Source organism: Salmo salar, chromosome 15 (genome assembly GCF_965601325.2).
Source record: "Salmo salar chromosome 15, fSalSal1, whole genome shotgun sequence".
Taxonomy (NCBI): domain Eukaryota; kingdom Metazoa; phylum Chordata; class Actinopteri; order Salmoniformes; family Salmonidae; genus Salmo; species Salmo salar.
In genome coordinates, this window is record NC_138305.1 from 44,522,274 (window position 1) to 44,540,383 (window position 18,110).

General features: G+C 39.6%; 1 protein-coding gene across 8 annotated transcripts in view; it reads left to right on the top strand.

Moving 5' to 3' along the window:
- The first annotated feature begins 766 nt into the window (after window positions 1–766).
- LOC106571415 (adhesion G-protein coupled receptor G6-like) overlaps window positions 767–18,110 on the top strand; it is a 63,697-nt gene continuing 46,353 nt past the window's right edge. For 4 of the 8 annotated variants that reach the window (XM_082961793.1, XM_082961797.1, XM_082961795.1 and 1 more), the window contains exons 1-2: window positions 768–1,071; window positions 5,266–5,354. In XM_082961793.1, the coding sequence (XP_082817919.1) occupies window positions 1,070–1,071; window positions 5,266–5,354 (91 nt within the window). In that variant the 5' untranslated portion in view covers window positions 768–1,069. Of the gene's footprint in view, window positions 1,072–5,265; window positions 5,355–18,110 lie in introns of all 8 variants that reach the window. The other 4 variants (XM_082961799.1, XM_082961798.1, XM_082961800.1 and 1 more) reach the window with 2 other exon arrangements.

An 18,110-nucleotide genomic window follows, 5' to 3' on the forward strand; every position in this document is an offset into this window, starting at 1 on the left:
ATAAGAATTTGTTCTTAACTGACTTTTTTTAAAAAGCAGAAAAGACAGAACACAAAAAAAATGTCATATGACTAATACAGTGGTACAAAAGTACCCATTTGGCATACTTGAGTAAAAGTAAAGATACCTTAATAGAAAATGATTCAGGTAAAAGTGAAAGTCACCCAGTAAAATACTACTTGAGTAAAAGTCTAAAAGTATTTGGTTTTAAATATACTTAAGTATCAAAAGTAAAACTGTAAATAATTTCAAATTCCTTAAGCCAGACGGCACCATTTTCTTGTTTTTGAAAGCTACGGATAGGTAGGGACACACTCCAACACTCAGACATAATTTACACATGAAGCATGTGTGTTTAGTGAGTACCTAGATCAGACTCATGATGATAAGGGATGTTCTCTTGATACAATTTCCCTATCATGCTAAGCATTCAAAATGTAACGAATAATTAAAAAGTACATTATTTTCTTAAGGAATGTAGTGAAGTAAAAGTAAAATTTGTCAAAAATATAAAAGGTAAAGTACAGATACCAAAAAAAACACTACTTAAGTAATACTTTCAAGTATTTTTTACTTAAGAAGTACTTTACACCACTGGACTAATAACTGTACATGTAAATGTAATTTGTCCATTTTCAGTGTGATGGAGAAGCAACGTAGAATTCTATGTGATTTTGAGCACATTTTCTTAAAAATTCTAGGTGATTTTGAGCACATTTTCTTAAATGTTCTTAACCCTCGGGACTTGGTTTGGGGTGGGGCGCCAGAGTGAGAGAGAACGTCCTCCAGCTGTGTGCAAGGACATGCTCCTTGAATGTTAAAACTACTTTGCTGCTGTTTCAAGCATCTTGCGTGACAGGGGAACAGGGTCAACAGTCGATTTGAGGTTTCGACTTTGGGATAAGCGCGTGTTTTGCGTTTATACACTGAATTACGTTTTGAAACGTCGGCGTGGCACGAATTTGAAGAAGTTGCCAAAAGTTTTCAAAAACTGAAAACTCCAGTCGGATCGACAGCGGAGTAGATAATATGATCCTTCAATGAGACCAGCTCCCTCTCCAATAAGAGGATGTAAGTTATAAATGTTGTTGTTATTGTCAGACGCTTTTCTTTTCCATTGTCTTGGAGATAATTGACCTGAGTGTGACCAGAGGATCAATGAATGTCACATTGTTGTCAGCGTATGTGTTTATTTACAACATTAGCCGATTGACTTTGAGAATGGTCCTGCAGTTTATTAATTAATCTTCTATAGCAGTATATCAAGACATGATAAATTATTACATGCTAAATGTATGTATGATATGACACAAGGTAAACTCAACTACTTTTGAGGTAGGCCTAGTGAAAATAGTCTACATTATAGCTGAGGAACGCTAAACTCTCTTATCTCAAATCGAACGGAGTTGAGCGTTCCTCAGCTACCTACTTTACAGAGAACACTTTTTTAAAAGGGATTTTCCCCCTAGCTCAATTATTGAAGACACTACTGAACACTCCATTTCGTGAAATGCTTGTTATTCCATCTCTTTGACTGCTGTGTTGGTGTGGGGTATTTTTTTAGGTATCATTAAGCACTTTTAAACAATATTTTGTGTCTTCATGAAGACTATGCCATGACATGTATTATCTTCTGAAGTGCAGTCTGCATGTGAGAAATTGTTATTGAAAGAGTGGTCTTATTATGTGCTTACTTACTTGTGTTACACAACCTAGAACATTCATCCAAAAGTTGAATGATTGCAGACTAAATTTACAGCTGCCAGTCAGTTCCACCAGGTCCTAAATGTGGAACTTCTGACAGGACAGAACATTTTAGGAGATGTGAGATGAAGTCATAGAGAATCTGTTGAAAGGAAGATGAATAGTCTATACCTGTCCAGGTGGCTGACATCAGACACACCACTAAATTGGGGGATTTAATGATAAATGAAAGATCTGATGGCCCTCATATTCTGAGACCAGCAGCTCAGTGATGACACTATACCATGATAAGGTTGAGAAAGACAGGCCTTTACATATCATCAAGAATGTGTCTGAAGATGGTTCATGACTCCAACCATCTTGACACCTGGATAGTTCTCTACAATGATTAATCAGTCATTATCATTTTTGTACTCCTAGTTTGAATATTGGTAATGGCATATTAATTTACAACTGGCCATTTGTTAGTATGGCATCAATGGGTTTGATGGATATGCAGTACAGTCCATCCATCCTCTCTACCAGATGAATCAAAGTCTTTATGTGGTCTCCAAGGGACACGGAGAACTGACCTCTCAGCTTGTTTTGCGTTCATATTAACATATTTGAGAGAAACAAGTCAACAAAGACCAAATTTTCTCTAATGTCAGAAATTTCATGAATATATGAATATGAATGTATGTAATAAGTGCGCAATTAATTCAGTTTGTTCGCTCAGCCCTAATGCTATAAATGATGTATAAAGATTTAATTAACTTCGTTATGCAAAACAAGTTCTACATTTTGAAATACTGCTGTCTACTACACTGTTTAGGCTACTGGCAAATTAAAAGAAGCAATTGTTAGAAATTGAAAGTTTCAATGTATACTTTTAATCTGTCTGTCTGCATATTTCAAGACAAGGCATATGGGGATGTAGTGACATAGTCAATGGGCTGGACGATTCCCAGACAAATAATGCAGGCACTAGGGATGGGGGTGGGAGCATGTGAGTCTGGGCAGATGAGATGCAGTCATTGTTTGTGCGCGTCTGTAAGTTGTTGTTCGTGTGTGTATGTTTGTATCTGATGTGAAAAGAAATAGGAAAGTTTATTTTTGAAGGTTCCCATCGTCTGTAGAACACAATCATTTCCAATAACCATATTAGTCATCTATTTGAATAATCCAGGAAACAATAGATGGATTTAGAGTTATGAGGAAGTATAGCCTATCTGTGGCTTTTTTGTGTGAAATGTGAATAGAATATATATTCCTGTATTTCCATTATTTATACTGTGTGTGTTTAGCAAGAATAATTACTTTGAGATAAGGTTGTGAGTTATTAGGTCGTGGAGTCGCAAACATGCCAGTTCTTCACTACTGAGTGTTGTTTTCTGAATGACTATAAAATCAGATTTTACTTCCTTATCTCCATGAGGACAATGTAAGCTGGACTCAGGTTTCTCTTGATCTTTGTTTCCTGACAGCCATGATGAACATGATGAGCTAAAATCCTGCTGTTGTCTGAATAAAATATGATCAGTGATCATGGCCTTTGTGTGGGTGGCCTATTCATAGCTCCATATCACTTTTCTCAGTGCTCCTTGTGCTTGCGAGGAAGTTGAAGTTGAATTGCGATACTCATCACCTGGTCTAAGTTGGTGAACTTGGGAGGGCACACGGTGAACAAAACAGAACCGGGATCAGACATGCAGACCTATCATTATTCAATGGATGAAGTTTGGTGAATTGAATTATATTATGAAAAGGTCTGCATGGAGGAGAGGGAGAGGGTCTGGTATTCTTCCATACTCTGACACTGTCACTGTGAAGATTCTCCGAGTCATCAGGTTCTGGCTACCATCTCTTGAGTACAGTGATTGTTTCTCTTGAGGAATCGTTCGATGTGGGATACCTACTACCTTCTAAAAAAATGCAAATTAGAAAGACTGGGAAGCTGTGAAATGTTATTTTGAACCTTCCTCCAGCACCACCCATGGCTCAGGCTCAGGCAACACCTAGAGTAATTGGTATCAATTAGGCCCAGACCAGATGGGGCTATTGTCTAATAAACGTAGTGTTTGCTGAAGTGGAAAAGCCGTCCGTCCAGTTCCCCTCAGTGTAGTGGAAATGAACAGAGGAGGCTGAGGCTCTATTCTCTAAGATGGAGGAGGAGAACAGGGCCTCTTGGCAGACTCTCCATCCAGTCCATATAGTTTGGGCCCACAGCAGCACAACCATATGATTTAACTAATAGTAGCTAACCCAGCTCTGTGAAATGACTTGGGTTTGGAGTATGCTGCAATTTCCTGACTAATAGGTTTGTTTATGTGTGTGGCCTTGAGTTAATTGGGAGACCACAATTACATTTTATACAGAAATGTTAGAACAATTGACTCTTTTGATTGAGAAGCAGATTCAGATGGGGTCATGATCACGTATGAACTCAGAGGGAAATTACACCGAGAAACCAATGACAAGAGGTTGACGAGGTTGATTTTGTAGTATCTGTAATAACCCCACATAGATGCATCTGGACTGCAGAGACCCAGCTATAGAAATGTGTTGATATGAGTGGATTGACTCTGGCTGCTATTTTTGTCTTCTCTATTCCCATCACATTTCATTTTTCATTCCGTATTCTTGCTGTAAACCTGTTTTTATATTTGTACTGCTTGATTGTCCAACTGGGCTCCCTGTGGCTCAGTTGGTAGAGCATGGTGTTTGTAATGGTGTTTGCAATGCCAGGGTTGTGGGTCCGATTCCCACGGGGGGCCAGTACAAAAAAATAAATAATAATAATAATAATAAAAAAATAATGAATGAAATGAATTGAAATGTATGCTTTCACTACTGTAAGTCGCTCTGGATAAGAGCGTCTGCTAAATGACTAAAATGTAAAAATTGTAAGTGATTTATCCAATTCACTTGCGTACAGGTTAGATAAGATTACAGGGAACTTATCCTGACTGACTTCCATGTATCTATGCTGAACTCCTCCCAGACAGAATTGTATATCAGACAATGTGGATTTTTCATATTGTAGACAAGGCTTTTATCCAAGCCTAGTCATGTCATTAATCAAATGATATTCCTGGAATGTAAAGTCTACAGGCGATGGGGTTGTATATATTTTCCCAGTGATCAAAACGACCACATTGGTTATTATGGAGGCATGACTAATCGCGGTAATTGGTATATTTACCTTCATTCTAATTTAGATTTTTATGTTAGATTCAAACAAGGAGCATCTCTTGTAAGTCATTGTATGAACCACACTGATGTAGTCTGTCGGGTACTCGCCACTGGTGCTCTCTAACTCTGGAAGTCATTACAACTGACATGAAAGAATGATTTATCATTATATAACAAAACTGCATTTGCTTCGCTGTGGTCCCTCTTTGTGCTGAAAATATGTTTCCATACCACAAATGCATCATTCAAACTTTTAAAGCGGACCCAAATTGCAGACACATCAGTATGAATAAATATACTGTATTTGTGTGCTTGTGTGTACTGCATGTGTAAGACTGTACTATAAGACGATACCTAGTATGTCTCCATCTTAACTGTGATTGACAGGGAGTCTTACATCCGTGGAGGATGGTGGCGATGGATGTTCCGTAACGTCCTGCCAGTCGCCCTGCTGTGGATGTCCCTGCAAAGACAAGGTACACAGTCTGATTTAACTATTGGCATCGATTGTGTTTTCTTATGTTTAGAACAGTATGAATCATGAAATAAAAAAAGACAAATGGATATTAATTGATCGTTTCACTTTTATACTGTATGCCATTGCTTTCTCTCAACATTGCCCTTCTTTCGTTCTCTTTCATTCATGTCTTTTTTTCTGTTTCATTGATTGTGCTTGTTGCAACCTCTGCTTTCTCATGTCTGTGTTTCAGTTAACACTAGCACTTGTTGATTTACATATGCACATTCAGAATGATTGAACACCTGAAAGCGATTGTTGTCCTAAGTACAATAGTTTGATATCAAAGTAGACCTACTTGATCAGTCTTTGGCAAGTGGAACTACTCTCTGGTCAGAAATATTGGTGATACCATTTTATAATCTGTGATTTTGATGGTAGATATAATGAAGAACAAGACCGTCTCGATAGCTGAACAAGTGATGGCTTACAGTCCATCAGAAATATATGTAGCAGTCAGTACCAGTGATGGATAAATGCAGTCAGTATGCAGAACTGGATAGAATCACGATGACAAGCCATGTTCTATTTACCACCACCAGGTAATCACAAGAGGGGATTTCAAATGTGTTTCATTACACCAACAGACTCTGAAACAGGGTCAATGTTTCCCAAATTGCATCAAGCAAATCACTTTTTACTGACTTTGCTTTAGTGAGTGCATTTCCATTTTTCGTTGTGTGCCATTTTTGCAGCAAGACCACATTAAACAAGCACACGGAACCAAAAAACTCCCCATTTTTATAATGTCGCCCAAGGGTGCCGTTGGACATTCTGCTAAGAGAGTTTTTAGTCTCACCATGTGTTGTATGTACTGGGCTAATGTGTTTACCACACGAACTAGCCCCCTTGAAGCCAGGAAAAGGCCTCTACTCTGGTCCATTTCATACTTCATAAAGCTCACACCATTTCTCTCACCTAGGAGTTATAACATTGCACGTTTTGTGCATGTTGTATGCGTAACTTTATGTTGTAGTAAGCCTGACTGACTGACTGTTCTATTTTATGCTGTATTGTAACTGATGTATGTTATGTTAGTTTATTTAGAAAGGATAGTCTTTTTTTCTGTTTGTGACATGCCATAGCTGGCTGTGTTGGTTGGTATTGGCAGGCAGACCTGAAGCAGAAACACTTATAGTTCTGGCTGGTGTTCAGATAAGGCTTGGATCATAGGAGATTCAGTGCTGGGAAAGAGGGCATTTTTAAAGTATATTTAGTGCCAGAGAGAGAATCAACAGAGTAATCTCACACTCTCATAAAATGATTCTCATAAAATGCTGCCCCCTTTTTGACAATTAACAATAGAGCTTCTTATCACAAGAAAGAGGGCAGGTATGATTATGAATCACTGATTAGAAGATTGAGATTGCAGGAGTGTCAATACAGGACATTAGAAAGGGAATCCTCTTGACTGAGACATGTCAACATCTTCTGATTAAATCCACTTGGGTATGTGGCACCACAGAGCAGAAAACTCCCATTTTTGTTGTGTTTTAATTGTGATAGGACGCTTCTTCCAACCACAAATGAACAGAACGTCAATCTTGCCCCCATCAATTTTCATTCCACAAAAATATAATATAGGGGCTTAGATTGACATTCTGTTCATTTGCGGTTGGAAGAAGCGTCCTATCACAATAAAAACACAACAGAAATGATAGTTTTCTGCTCTGTGGTGCCACAGATTCCCCTTCTAATGTCCTTTATTGACACTCCTGCAATCTCAATCTTCTACTCAGTAATTCATAATCATACCTATTATGATCTAGTGTTACGCAGGGAGCAGCTTTGACACTGTCATAACATGTGTAGTTGGGTTCCTAGTGATGAGCCACGGTCTCAGCAGACCTTTGGAAATAAATAAAAATACCTTGGCAGAGCTGTTCCGTGCTCCGCCATGTTCCAGCAGCATAACTAGGGCTGCTACAATGACTGTATTACCAACACACTGGCGGTCACGAGTCATGACGGCAGTCAAATTCAGCGTGACCATTTAGCCACAGTAATTAGGCTTCTCCAAGCTCTGATGCTGCTGATGGTCATTAGTAGCCTACCAAACTTGCTAATTGCCTGGTACTCAGCACTCTATTGTCCCTCTACTCACTCTGACATCAATGCAAATGTATCGAAAATCGAATCAAACACTTCATGAGAGACCATGAGCTCATGTTGCGCAACATTTCTATAGTCTATGCAATTGCATGAGAAAACAGAGTGATGGCCTCTATTAAAAAGAGGAGGATCCCATCAGCTTTCAATAGGTTAGGCCTACTAATATTTATTTATCAACTTTCCTAATATTAAACACATTGCTTTGCTTTGCAACAGGACTATAGCCTACCTGGCTGGCATGAAAATGAACCACAGAAAAAGCGTCCTCCATTTGCTATTTAACCTCTCTAGGCTAGGCGGGACGAATTCGTCCCACCTACGTAACAGCCACTGCTATCCTGTGGCGCGATTTTCAAAACCTTAAAAATCCTATTACTTCAATTTCTCAAACATATGACTATTTTACAGCCATTTAAAGATAAGACTCTCGTTAATCTAACCACACTGTCCGATTTCAAAAAGGCTTTACAACGAAAGCAAAACATTAGATTATGTCAGCAGAGTACCAAGCCAGAAATAATCAGACACCCATTTTTCAAGCCAGCATATAATGTCACCAAAACCCAGAAGACAGCTAAATGCAGCACTCACCTTTGATGATCTTCATCAGATGACAACCCTAGGACATTATGTTATACAATACATGCATGTTTTGTTCAATCAAGTTCATATTTATATCAAAAACCAGCTTTTTACATTAGCATGTGACGTTCAGAACTAGCATACCCCCCGCAAACTTCCGGGGAATTCGCTAACATTTTACTAAATTACTCACGATAAATGTTCACAAAAAGCATAACAATTATTTTAAGAATTATAGATACAGACCTCCTCTATGCACTCGATATGTCCGATTTTAAAATAGCTTTTTGGTGAAAGCACATTTTGCAATATTCTAAGTACATAGCCCAGGCATCACGGGCTCGCTATTTAGACACCCGGCAAGTTTAGCACTCACCATAATCATATTTACTATTATAAAAATGTCATTACCTTTTGTTGTCTTCGTCAGAATACACACCCAGGACAGCTACTTCAATAACAAATGTTGGTTTGGTCCAAAATAATCCATCGTTATATCCGAATAGCGGCGTTTTGTTCGTGCGTTCCAGACACTATCCGAAATAGTAAAGAAGTGTCACGCGCTTGGCGCAATTCGTGACAATAAAATTCTAAGTATTCCATTACCGTACTTCGAAGCATGTCAACCGCTGTTTAAAATCAATTTTTACGACATTTTTCTCGTAGAAAAGCGATAATATTCCGACAGGGAATCTCCTTTTCGGCAAACAGAGGAAAAAAATCCCAAAGGCGGGGGCGGTCGGGGTCACGCGCATAAGCTAGTGTCTCTTGATCGGCCACTTGAGAAAGGCGATAATGTGTTTCAGCCTGGGGCTGGAATGACGACATTCTGTTTTTTCCCGGGCTCTGAGCGCCTATGGACGACGTGGGAAGTGTCACGTTAGAGCAGAGATCCTTAGTAAATGATAGAGATGGAAAAGAAGTTCAACAAATGGTCAGACAGGCCACTTCCTGTAAAGGAATCTCTCAGGTTTTGACCTGCCATTTGAGTTCTGTTATACTCACAGACACCATTCAAACAGTTTTAGAAAATTTAGGGTGTTTTCTATCCATATGTAATAAGTATATGCATATTCTAGTTACTGAGTAGGAGTGGTAACCAGATTAAATCGGGTATGTTTTTTATCCAGCCGTGTCAATGCTGCCCCCTAGCCCTAACAGGTTAAGTGCATAAATTACATGTATTTTCAAGACAGGTGCATGATAATGGTCCATTCTAAATCAAAACAAATGTCACACATATTATTTAGTACTGTATACGTAAAGACAAGATTAAATCAAGGATAGTCTGATGGGGGACAATATTAGCCTATCGCTTGTGAATTATATATTATCACTTGTGAATGGTGCCCAGCTTAAGGCAAGAACCAGCGCATGCCTTTTTTTGTCACTTTTTCAAATCACATTCCCACATCTCATCTAGCCCATAGGCCTATATATTTTGATAAGGTTTGTATCACAACTAAAGTGGCCAAATAACTTAACTTCTTGGGGCTATATGGGACGCTAGCGTGCCACCCGTGGTGCACCCTATCAACAGCAGGTGCATTTCAAGAGCGGCAAATTTGAAACCAAATAAATGTCAAAATTCACATTTTTCAAACATACAACTATCTTACACCCTTTGAAAGATAAACATCTCCTTAATCTAACCACGTTGTCCGATTTCAAAAAGGTTTTACGGCGAAAGCATAAAGTTAGATTATGTTAGGAGAGTACATTGACAATAGCTGTGTGTAATGTTTTGTCAATTCAAAGACAGGCGTCACCAAAACCATAAAACCAGCTAAAATGATGCACTAACCTTTTACAATCTCCATCAGATGACACTCCTAGGACATTATGTTAGACAATGCATGCATTTTTAGTTCTATCAAGTTCATATTTATATCCAAAAACAGCGTTTTACTATGGCATTGATGTTGAGGAAATCGTTTCCCTCCAATAACCGGCAGTCAAGTCAGCACCACAAATTAAATAATTAAAATTAGAAAACATTGGTAAAATATTATATTGTCATTTAAAGAATTATAGATTTACATCTCTTGAACGCAATCAACTTGCCAGATTTAAAAATAACCTTACTGGGAAATCACACTTTGCAATAATCTGAGCACTGCGCCCAGAAAAATATGCTTTGCTATACAGACAAACGGCCATGTTGGAGAGATTTAAAATCGAAAATACTATGTAAATAATCCATTACCTTTGATTCTCTTCATCAGATGTCACTTCCAGGAATCCCAGGTCCATAACGAATGTAGTTTTGTTCAAAAAAGCTCATCATTTATATCCAAAAAGCTCCGTGTTGTTAGCACATGATCTAAGCCAGCCGGACTTCTCGTCATGAACGAGGGGAAAAAATATATTTACGTTCGTTCAAACATGTCAAACGTTGTATAGCATAAATCATTAGTGCCTTTTTTAACCAGAACATGAATAATATTCAAGGTGGACGAATGCATTCTCTTTTATAACGTATTGGAACGAGGGTACCCAACATGAACTCGCGCGCCAGAGTCTAATCGGCCATCACCGTTCCATGGCTCTTGTTCGGTCAGATCTCACAGTAAAAGACTCAAAACACTTTGTAAAGGCTGGTGACATCTAGTGGAAGCAATAGGAAGTGCCAAAACATTAATCAACCCCTGTGTGTTTCAATGGCATAGGCTTAAAGGTAATTCAACACATCAGGTATCCACTTCCTGTCAGAAAATGTCTCAGGGTTTTGCCTGCCAAATGAGTTCTGTTATACTCACAGACACCATTCAAACAGTTTTAGAAACTTTAGGGTGTTTTCTATCCATATATAATAAGTATATGCATATTCTAGTTACTGGGTAGGATTAGTAACCAGATTAAATCGGGTACGGTTTTTTATCCAGCCGTGAAAATACTGCCCCCTAGCCCCAACAGGTTAAAATGAAGCACATGAATCTGCTTTACAATGGGTGTAGAGCCTAACTGGCATACATACGCAGCGAGTGAGTTTCAAGTTTGGGGAAGATCATTTTCACCATAAAAATGCATTTGCCGTCACTTTTGAGAATTGTGTTTCCCTGCTAATGGAACATTCACACGTATAGCCTACTGCCGTGTGCGCATTTCTGCGCTTATGTGAAGAAATAGCCAAATAGTTTATCAACATTTTAAGCAAAGAGTTCTGATCTGTTGTGTCAGGCTCATTGCTCAATTTTCATGCTAGTGGTTGTATTCATTTGGGATCTATCGCGTCCCACAACTGTCCAAGACTATGATTGGAATATTTATTTCTCACACAGAATAGAATAGGTCAACTTTTGTACTATGGGGGATAGTAGATTGACATAGGCTAGTGCTTTTGCTGTTAGTTAGGCCTACTCATCTTGTTGGCTGACGGAGAGTAAATGTTGACAGTTATTCCAATATCTTCAATATGCGCCACGGACTTGGATAAGGATGCATGCAGTTGCATCCCAGATGTGTCTGTCTTCACTTAGCCTGTGAAAAAGACCTGATCACTTGATGGAGAGCTATGTGAGTGAGAGGTGCTTCGGCATGCAGCCAGGAGAAGGTAATTATAATTGTTATATTCAGCCCAAGGGCACAACGGCCACTGGCCGCAAAAGGCATGGATTCTTTATGGGGCATTACGGCCACACAAAGGGGATGCAGTCGGGAAATTGGAGGCATTATCAATTGCTTGTCAAATTGTGAATGAGAGACTGATGAAGTGTGTACAGCCTGCGCAAAAAAACAAAGCAGAGCTCATGCCATTCATGCAGCTGTTTTCAAATCATCATTAAAGTCGAATCATGCAGCCTTAGAATGTATTAAAAATCAAAACATATAGCCCAACGTTTGTAGAACAACAAAAGTTACATAACTCTAAATTAAGCATATAGTAGTATCTGTTTCTTTGTTAACCGCTCAACACAGAATAGCCACATGTGCACACTCCCTCAAATCGTTTGTAGAAAATATCCTTTCTATTTTATTAAGCTATGTTCAATTGTATTATTCATACTATAAAACAATGCCACGGAATTCTAAGCGAGTCTTGTCTGCTAAATGAACTAGTGTAGCCCACAGCCATATGGCATAGTTAAATCATGGCCTAACATAAGGACAACTCAGAGTATGCTAATCTGTCATCTGAAATAGACTACATTTTCTTCATATCATGTTTCTTTAAAAATGTTTAAAATAAATAATGGATTTATTGTGATGGTGTAGGCTATATTACATGGATTTATTCGACTTTTTAAAATGTAGATGTTCTTAAGGTCTACATCAGTGGTTTGTAGGCTATGCGTGGAAGCCAGGAGATGCTCAATGTGTTTATGTTAATTAAGAGTCTATTACTGTGAGACCAGCAGTTATTTGCTTGACAATCACCAGCTGACAACATTTTATGACCGCCATAGCCCTAAGCAAAACTCCTGTCTGTTAAAAGATGGGGTCATATGCGATTAAACTGCATGGGTCATCACAAGCCCCCCAACCCCCCTCCCTTGCCTTCCCTCCTCTCCCCTCCTAAGGTATAGCACTTAATTAGCCCTCATGAAAACAGGGGTGAGGCAGATACCAGCTGAGATACAGCTAGCTGGTGAGCTACCAAGAGACAAGGAGGGGGCTGCTTGAAAGCAGTAGAGTAATCTGGAGGATTAAACCTTCTCAGAGGTCCTCTATCTGAAATAATCTATTTTTAGGCCGCACGCATAATACTTGAAAGTAATACTTTCAAGTATTTTTCAGTTATTGTTTAAACCCCTTTCTTCCCCTCTTTTGTATCTGGCATTCCATCCCCTGGCACCATCCCACTGCAGCCTGCCCTGCCGCCTCTCAAAGGAGCTTTCTGATCAAATCCTGTTTTTAAGGCACTCTCTTCACTGGCACACTTCACATTTTCAGTCATGCTACAGTAACAACAATGTGCGAATTTCATTACAAGTCGGCGTCTTGAGGTTTATACAGCAACAATGGGGTTTTGTGTTCTTATGTTAATGTGTCCTTCAAAACTTTTAATCACAGAAATATACAGTTTTCCATCTCTTTGACAGTTAAATGTATACACATGTTGCTCTTTTTCAACACTGTACTGTACACAGTCACTTTTTGTAACCCACAATTATTGAACACATTGCCAGTCAGATGGAAAATTCTTTGAACATTTTTAAACAAAAGATGTATTTTTATTTAACATGATATAACTTCCTAGGAGTTGCTGAAGCCAGTTATTCAACATGTACTCTCACATGTAATTGGCAGAAATCAGTTACAGTGATTATGTGTATTAACTTAAAAATGATATACTTCGGTGTGGGTCTAAGTGTGTATGCGTGCGTGCAGCCGTACCAATGATGTACAGTGAGCTCCAAATGTATTGTGACAGTGAAATAACATGATTAAGGATAATCCTGAATGAATTGTGAATAATGTTGAGTGAGAAAATTACAGAGGCATGTCATACCCTCCCCCTACCCCCAACATTTTTTAAATAAAAATCCCCCTCTTATTGTAATGTTGAGAGGTTAGCATGTCTTGGGGGTATGATTATTAAAAATTCATTCAGGACTATCTGTAAAAATGGTAGCATCCACATTAATGGTAGCATCCACGTTAGCTCCTGAGTGGTGCAGTGGTCTAAGGCACTGCATTTCAGTGCAAGAGGTGCCACTACAGTCCCTGGTTCAAATCCAGTCCGTATCACATTCGGCCGTGATTGGGAGTCCATAGGGCAGCGCACAATTGGCCCATCCGGGTTTGGCCTTGGTAGGCGGTCATTGTAAATAAGATTTTGTTCTTAACTGCCTTGCCTAGTTAAATAAAGGTCAAATAAAATAATAATTTAGAAGTGTTTAGAAACGTATTATATTGTTATTTACAATAAAAGTGACACATTTTTTACGATTCTTTTCTATTGGGCACAAAATAATCTGAAACAGAAAATAATCTGAAACACAACCAAACAAACAGCAAATGCATCCAACAAGTTTGTAGTCACAAGCAGTGTTCCCTCTTAACTGCTAAAATGTGCGCGTGCTCAGCCTAGACTGCAGCGCAGAAGAAATGCCAGGCTGTGCAGAGACGCAAGAGATTGAACTTCACCGAGTTCGCCCCATTAGTTTTCACTATATAGATCATTGTTTTTTTCTGTGATTGAATCAACATTATATCAGCCCCTTTTCAATGCAACAAACCAAAAACAAATCCAAGCTTTGCAAGATTGAGTCTGTGATTTTGTTGTAGGAAGAGCCAGAGAGCAACGGAGTAGAATTGTATTTGTGGGGGTAGCCCACGAGCGGTCAGATCAGAGCGCAGAGCCACGCTTGTACTCATTTCTTGATATTCTTTGCTAGTTATAGTTAGCGACTTATTAGCCCAGTTATAGATACGTAGAGTTCAGCAATGGGGAGTGCTTCCTCATGCTTCCTGCAAGAGCACAAATCCTGTATGCTACATTTCACGCTGTCTTTTAAAACCCAATCAGTTAAAAAGAATATACACTGCTCAAAAAAATTAAGGGAACACTAAAATAACACATCCTAGATCTGAATGAATGAAATAATCTTATTAAATACTTTTTTCTTTACATAGTTGAATGTGCTGACAACAAAATCACACAAAAATAATCAATGGAAATCCAATTTATCAACCCATGGAGGTCTGGATTTGGAGTCACACTCAAAATTAAAGTGGAAAACCACACTACAGGCTGATCCAACTTTGGTGTAATGTCCTTAAAACAAGTCAAAATGAGGCTCAGTAGTGTGTGTGGCCTCCACGTGCCTGTATGACCTCCCTACAACGCCTGGGCATGCTCCTGATGAGGTGGCGGATGGTCTCCTGAGGGATCTCCTCCCAGACCTGGACTAAAGCATCTGCCAACTCCTGGACAGTCTGTGGTGCAACGTGGCGTTGGTGGATGGAGCGAGACATGATGTCCCAGATGTGCTCAATTGGATTCAGGTCTGGGGAACGGGCCAGTCCATAGCATCAATGCCTTCCTCTTGCAGGAACTGCTGACTCACTACAGCCACATGAGGTCTAGCATTGTCTTGCATTAGGAGGAACCCAGGGCCAACCGCACCAGCATATGGTCTCACAAGGGGTCTGAGGATCTCATCTCGGTACCTAATGGCAGTCAGGCTACCTCTGGCGAGCACATGGAGGGCTGTGCGGCCCCCCAAAGAAATGCCACCCCACATCATGACTGACCCACCGCCAAACCGGTCATGCTGGAGGATGTTGCAGGCAGCAGAACGTTCTCCACGGCGTCTCCAGACTGTCACGTCTGTCACATGTGCTCAGTGTGAACCTGCTTTCATCTGTGAAGAGCACAGGGCGCCAGTGGCGAATTTGCCAATGTTGGTGTTCTCTGGCAAATGCCAAATGTCCTGCACGGTGTTGGGCTGTAAGCACAACCCCCACCTGTGGACGTCGGGCCCTCATACCACCCTCATGGAGTCTGTTTCTGACCGTTTGAGCAGACACATGCACATTTGTGGCCTGCTGGAGGTCATTTTGCAGGGCTCTGGCAGTGCTCCTCCTGCTCCTCCTTGCACAAAGGCGGAGGTAGCGGTCCTGCTGCTGGGTTGTTGCCCTCCTACGGCCTCCTCCACGTCTCCTGATGTACTGGCCTGTCTCCAGGTAGCGCCTCCATGCTCTGGACACTACGCTGACAAACACAGCAAACCTTCTTGCCACAGCTCGCATTGATGTGCCATCCTGGATGAGCTGCACTACCTGAGCCACTTGTGTGGATTGTAGACTCCGTCTCATGTTACCACTAGAGTGAAAGCACCGCCAGCATTCAAAAGTGACCAAAACATCAGCCAGGAAGCATAGGAACTGAGAAGTGGTCTGTGGTTACCACCTGCAGAACCACTCCTTTATTGGGGGTGTCTTGCTAATTGCCTATAATTTCCACCTGTTGTCTATTCCATTTGCACAACAGCATGTGAAATTTATTGTCAATCAGTGTTGCTTCCTAAGTGGACAGTTTGATTTCACAGAAGTGTGATTGACTTGGAGTTACATTGTGTTGTTTAAGTGTTCCCTTTATTTTTTTGAGCAGTATATCTTAATTAAAGGAGCAGTGTTGTATTTTGAGACAGGTTTGAACATGCAAATAAGCCAATAGGCAGAGAGTTCGGCATACATTGTCGAATTCTCTGCAGTGGTGGAATAAGTACCCAATTGTCATACTTGAGTAAAAGTAAAGATACCTTAAAACCTCTATGGGCTAAAACCTCTATGGCTACTCAACAGCCAGTGGAATCCCGTGGCGCGATATTCAAATACCTTAGAAATGCTATTACTTCAATTTCTCAAACATATGACTATTTTACACCATTTTAAAGACAAGACTCTCATTAATCTAACCACACTGTCCGATTTCAAAAAGGCTTTACAACGAAAACAAAACATTAGATTATGTCAGCAGAGTACCCAGCCAGAAATAATCAGACACCCATTTTTCAAGCTAGCATATAATGTCACAAAAACCAAAACCACAGCTAAATGCAGCACTAACCTTTGATGATCTTCATCAGATGACACTCCTAGGACATTATGTTATACAATACATGCATGTTTTGTTCAATCAAGTTCATATTTATATCACAAACCAGCTTTTTACATTAGCATGTGACTAGCATGTGACTAGCATTCCCACCGAACACTTCCTGTGAATTTACTAAATTACTCACGATAAACGTTCACAAAAAACATACATTATTTTAAGAAATATAGATACAGAACTCCTTTATGCAATCGCTATGTCCGATTTTAAAATAGCTTTTCGGTGAAAGCATATTTTGCAATATTCTGAGTAGATAGCCCGGCCATCATAGGCTAGCTATTTTGACACCCACCAAGTGTGGTACTCACCAAACTCAGATATACTATAAGAAAAATTGGATTACCTTTGCTGTTCTTCGTCAGAATGCACTCCCAGGACGTCTACTTCAATAACAAATGTTGGTTTGGTTCCAAATAATCCATAGTTATATCCAAATAGCGGCGTTTTGTTCGTGCGTTCAAGACACTATCCGAAGGGTAAAGAAGGGTGACTCGCCCGGCGCGTTTCGTGACAAAAAAATTCAAAATATTCCATTACCGTACTTCGAAGCATGTCAAACGCTGTTTAAAATCAATTTTTATGCGATTTTTCTCGTAAAAAAGCGATAATATTCCGACCGGGAAACCCTGTTTTCGTTCAAAGACAGAAAATGTAAACATGGTGGAGGCTCGTGCACGAGCGCCCCAGTCTCATTGTTCTCAGATCGACCACTATCCAAATGCGCTACTGTTTTTCAGCAAAGTCATCATTCAAGTTTCTGGTGCCTTCTGAGAGCCTATGGGAGCGTTAGAAAATGTCACGTTATGCCAGAGATCCCCTGTTTTGGATAGAGATGATCAAGAAGGCCAAGAAATAGTCAGAGAGAGCGCTTCCTGTTTGGAATCTTCTCAGGTTTTGGCCTGCCAAATGAGTTCTGTTATACTCACAGACACCATTCAAACAGTTTTAGAAACTTTAGGGTGTTTTCTATCCAAATCAAACAATTATATGCATATTCTAGTTACTGGGCAGGAGTAGTAACCAGATTAAATCGGGTATGTTTTTTATCCGGCCGTGCAAATACTGCCCCCTATCCCCAACAGGTTAATAGAAAATGACTCAAGTAAAAGTGAAAGTCACCCAGTAAAAACCTATTTGAGTAAAAGTTTTAAAGTATTAGATTTTAAATGTAGTTAAGTATCAAAAGTAAATGTAATTTCAAAAATATACTTAAATATCAAAAGTACAAGTAAATGTATAAGTAATTTCTAATTTCTTATATTAAGCAAACCAGATGGCACCATTTTCTTGTTTTTTATTTTATTTACAGATAGCCAGGGGCATGCTCCAACAAATCAGAGGCAGTAGGGATGACCAGGGATATTCTCTTGATAAGTGTGTGAATTAGACCATTTTTCTTTCCTGCTAAGCATTCAAAATGTAATGACTATTTTCGGGTGTCATGGGAAAAGTATG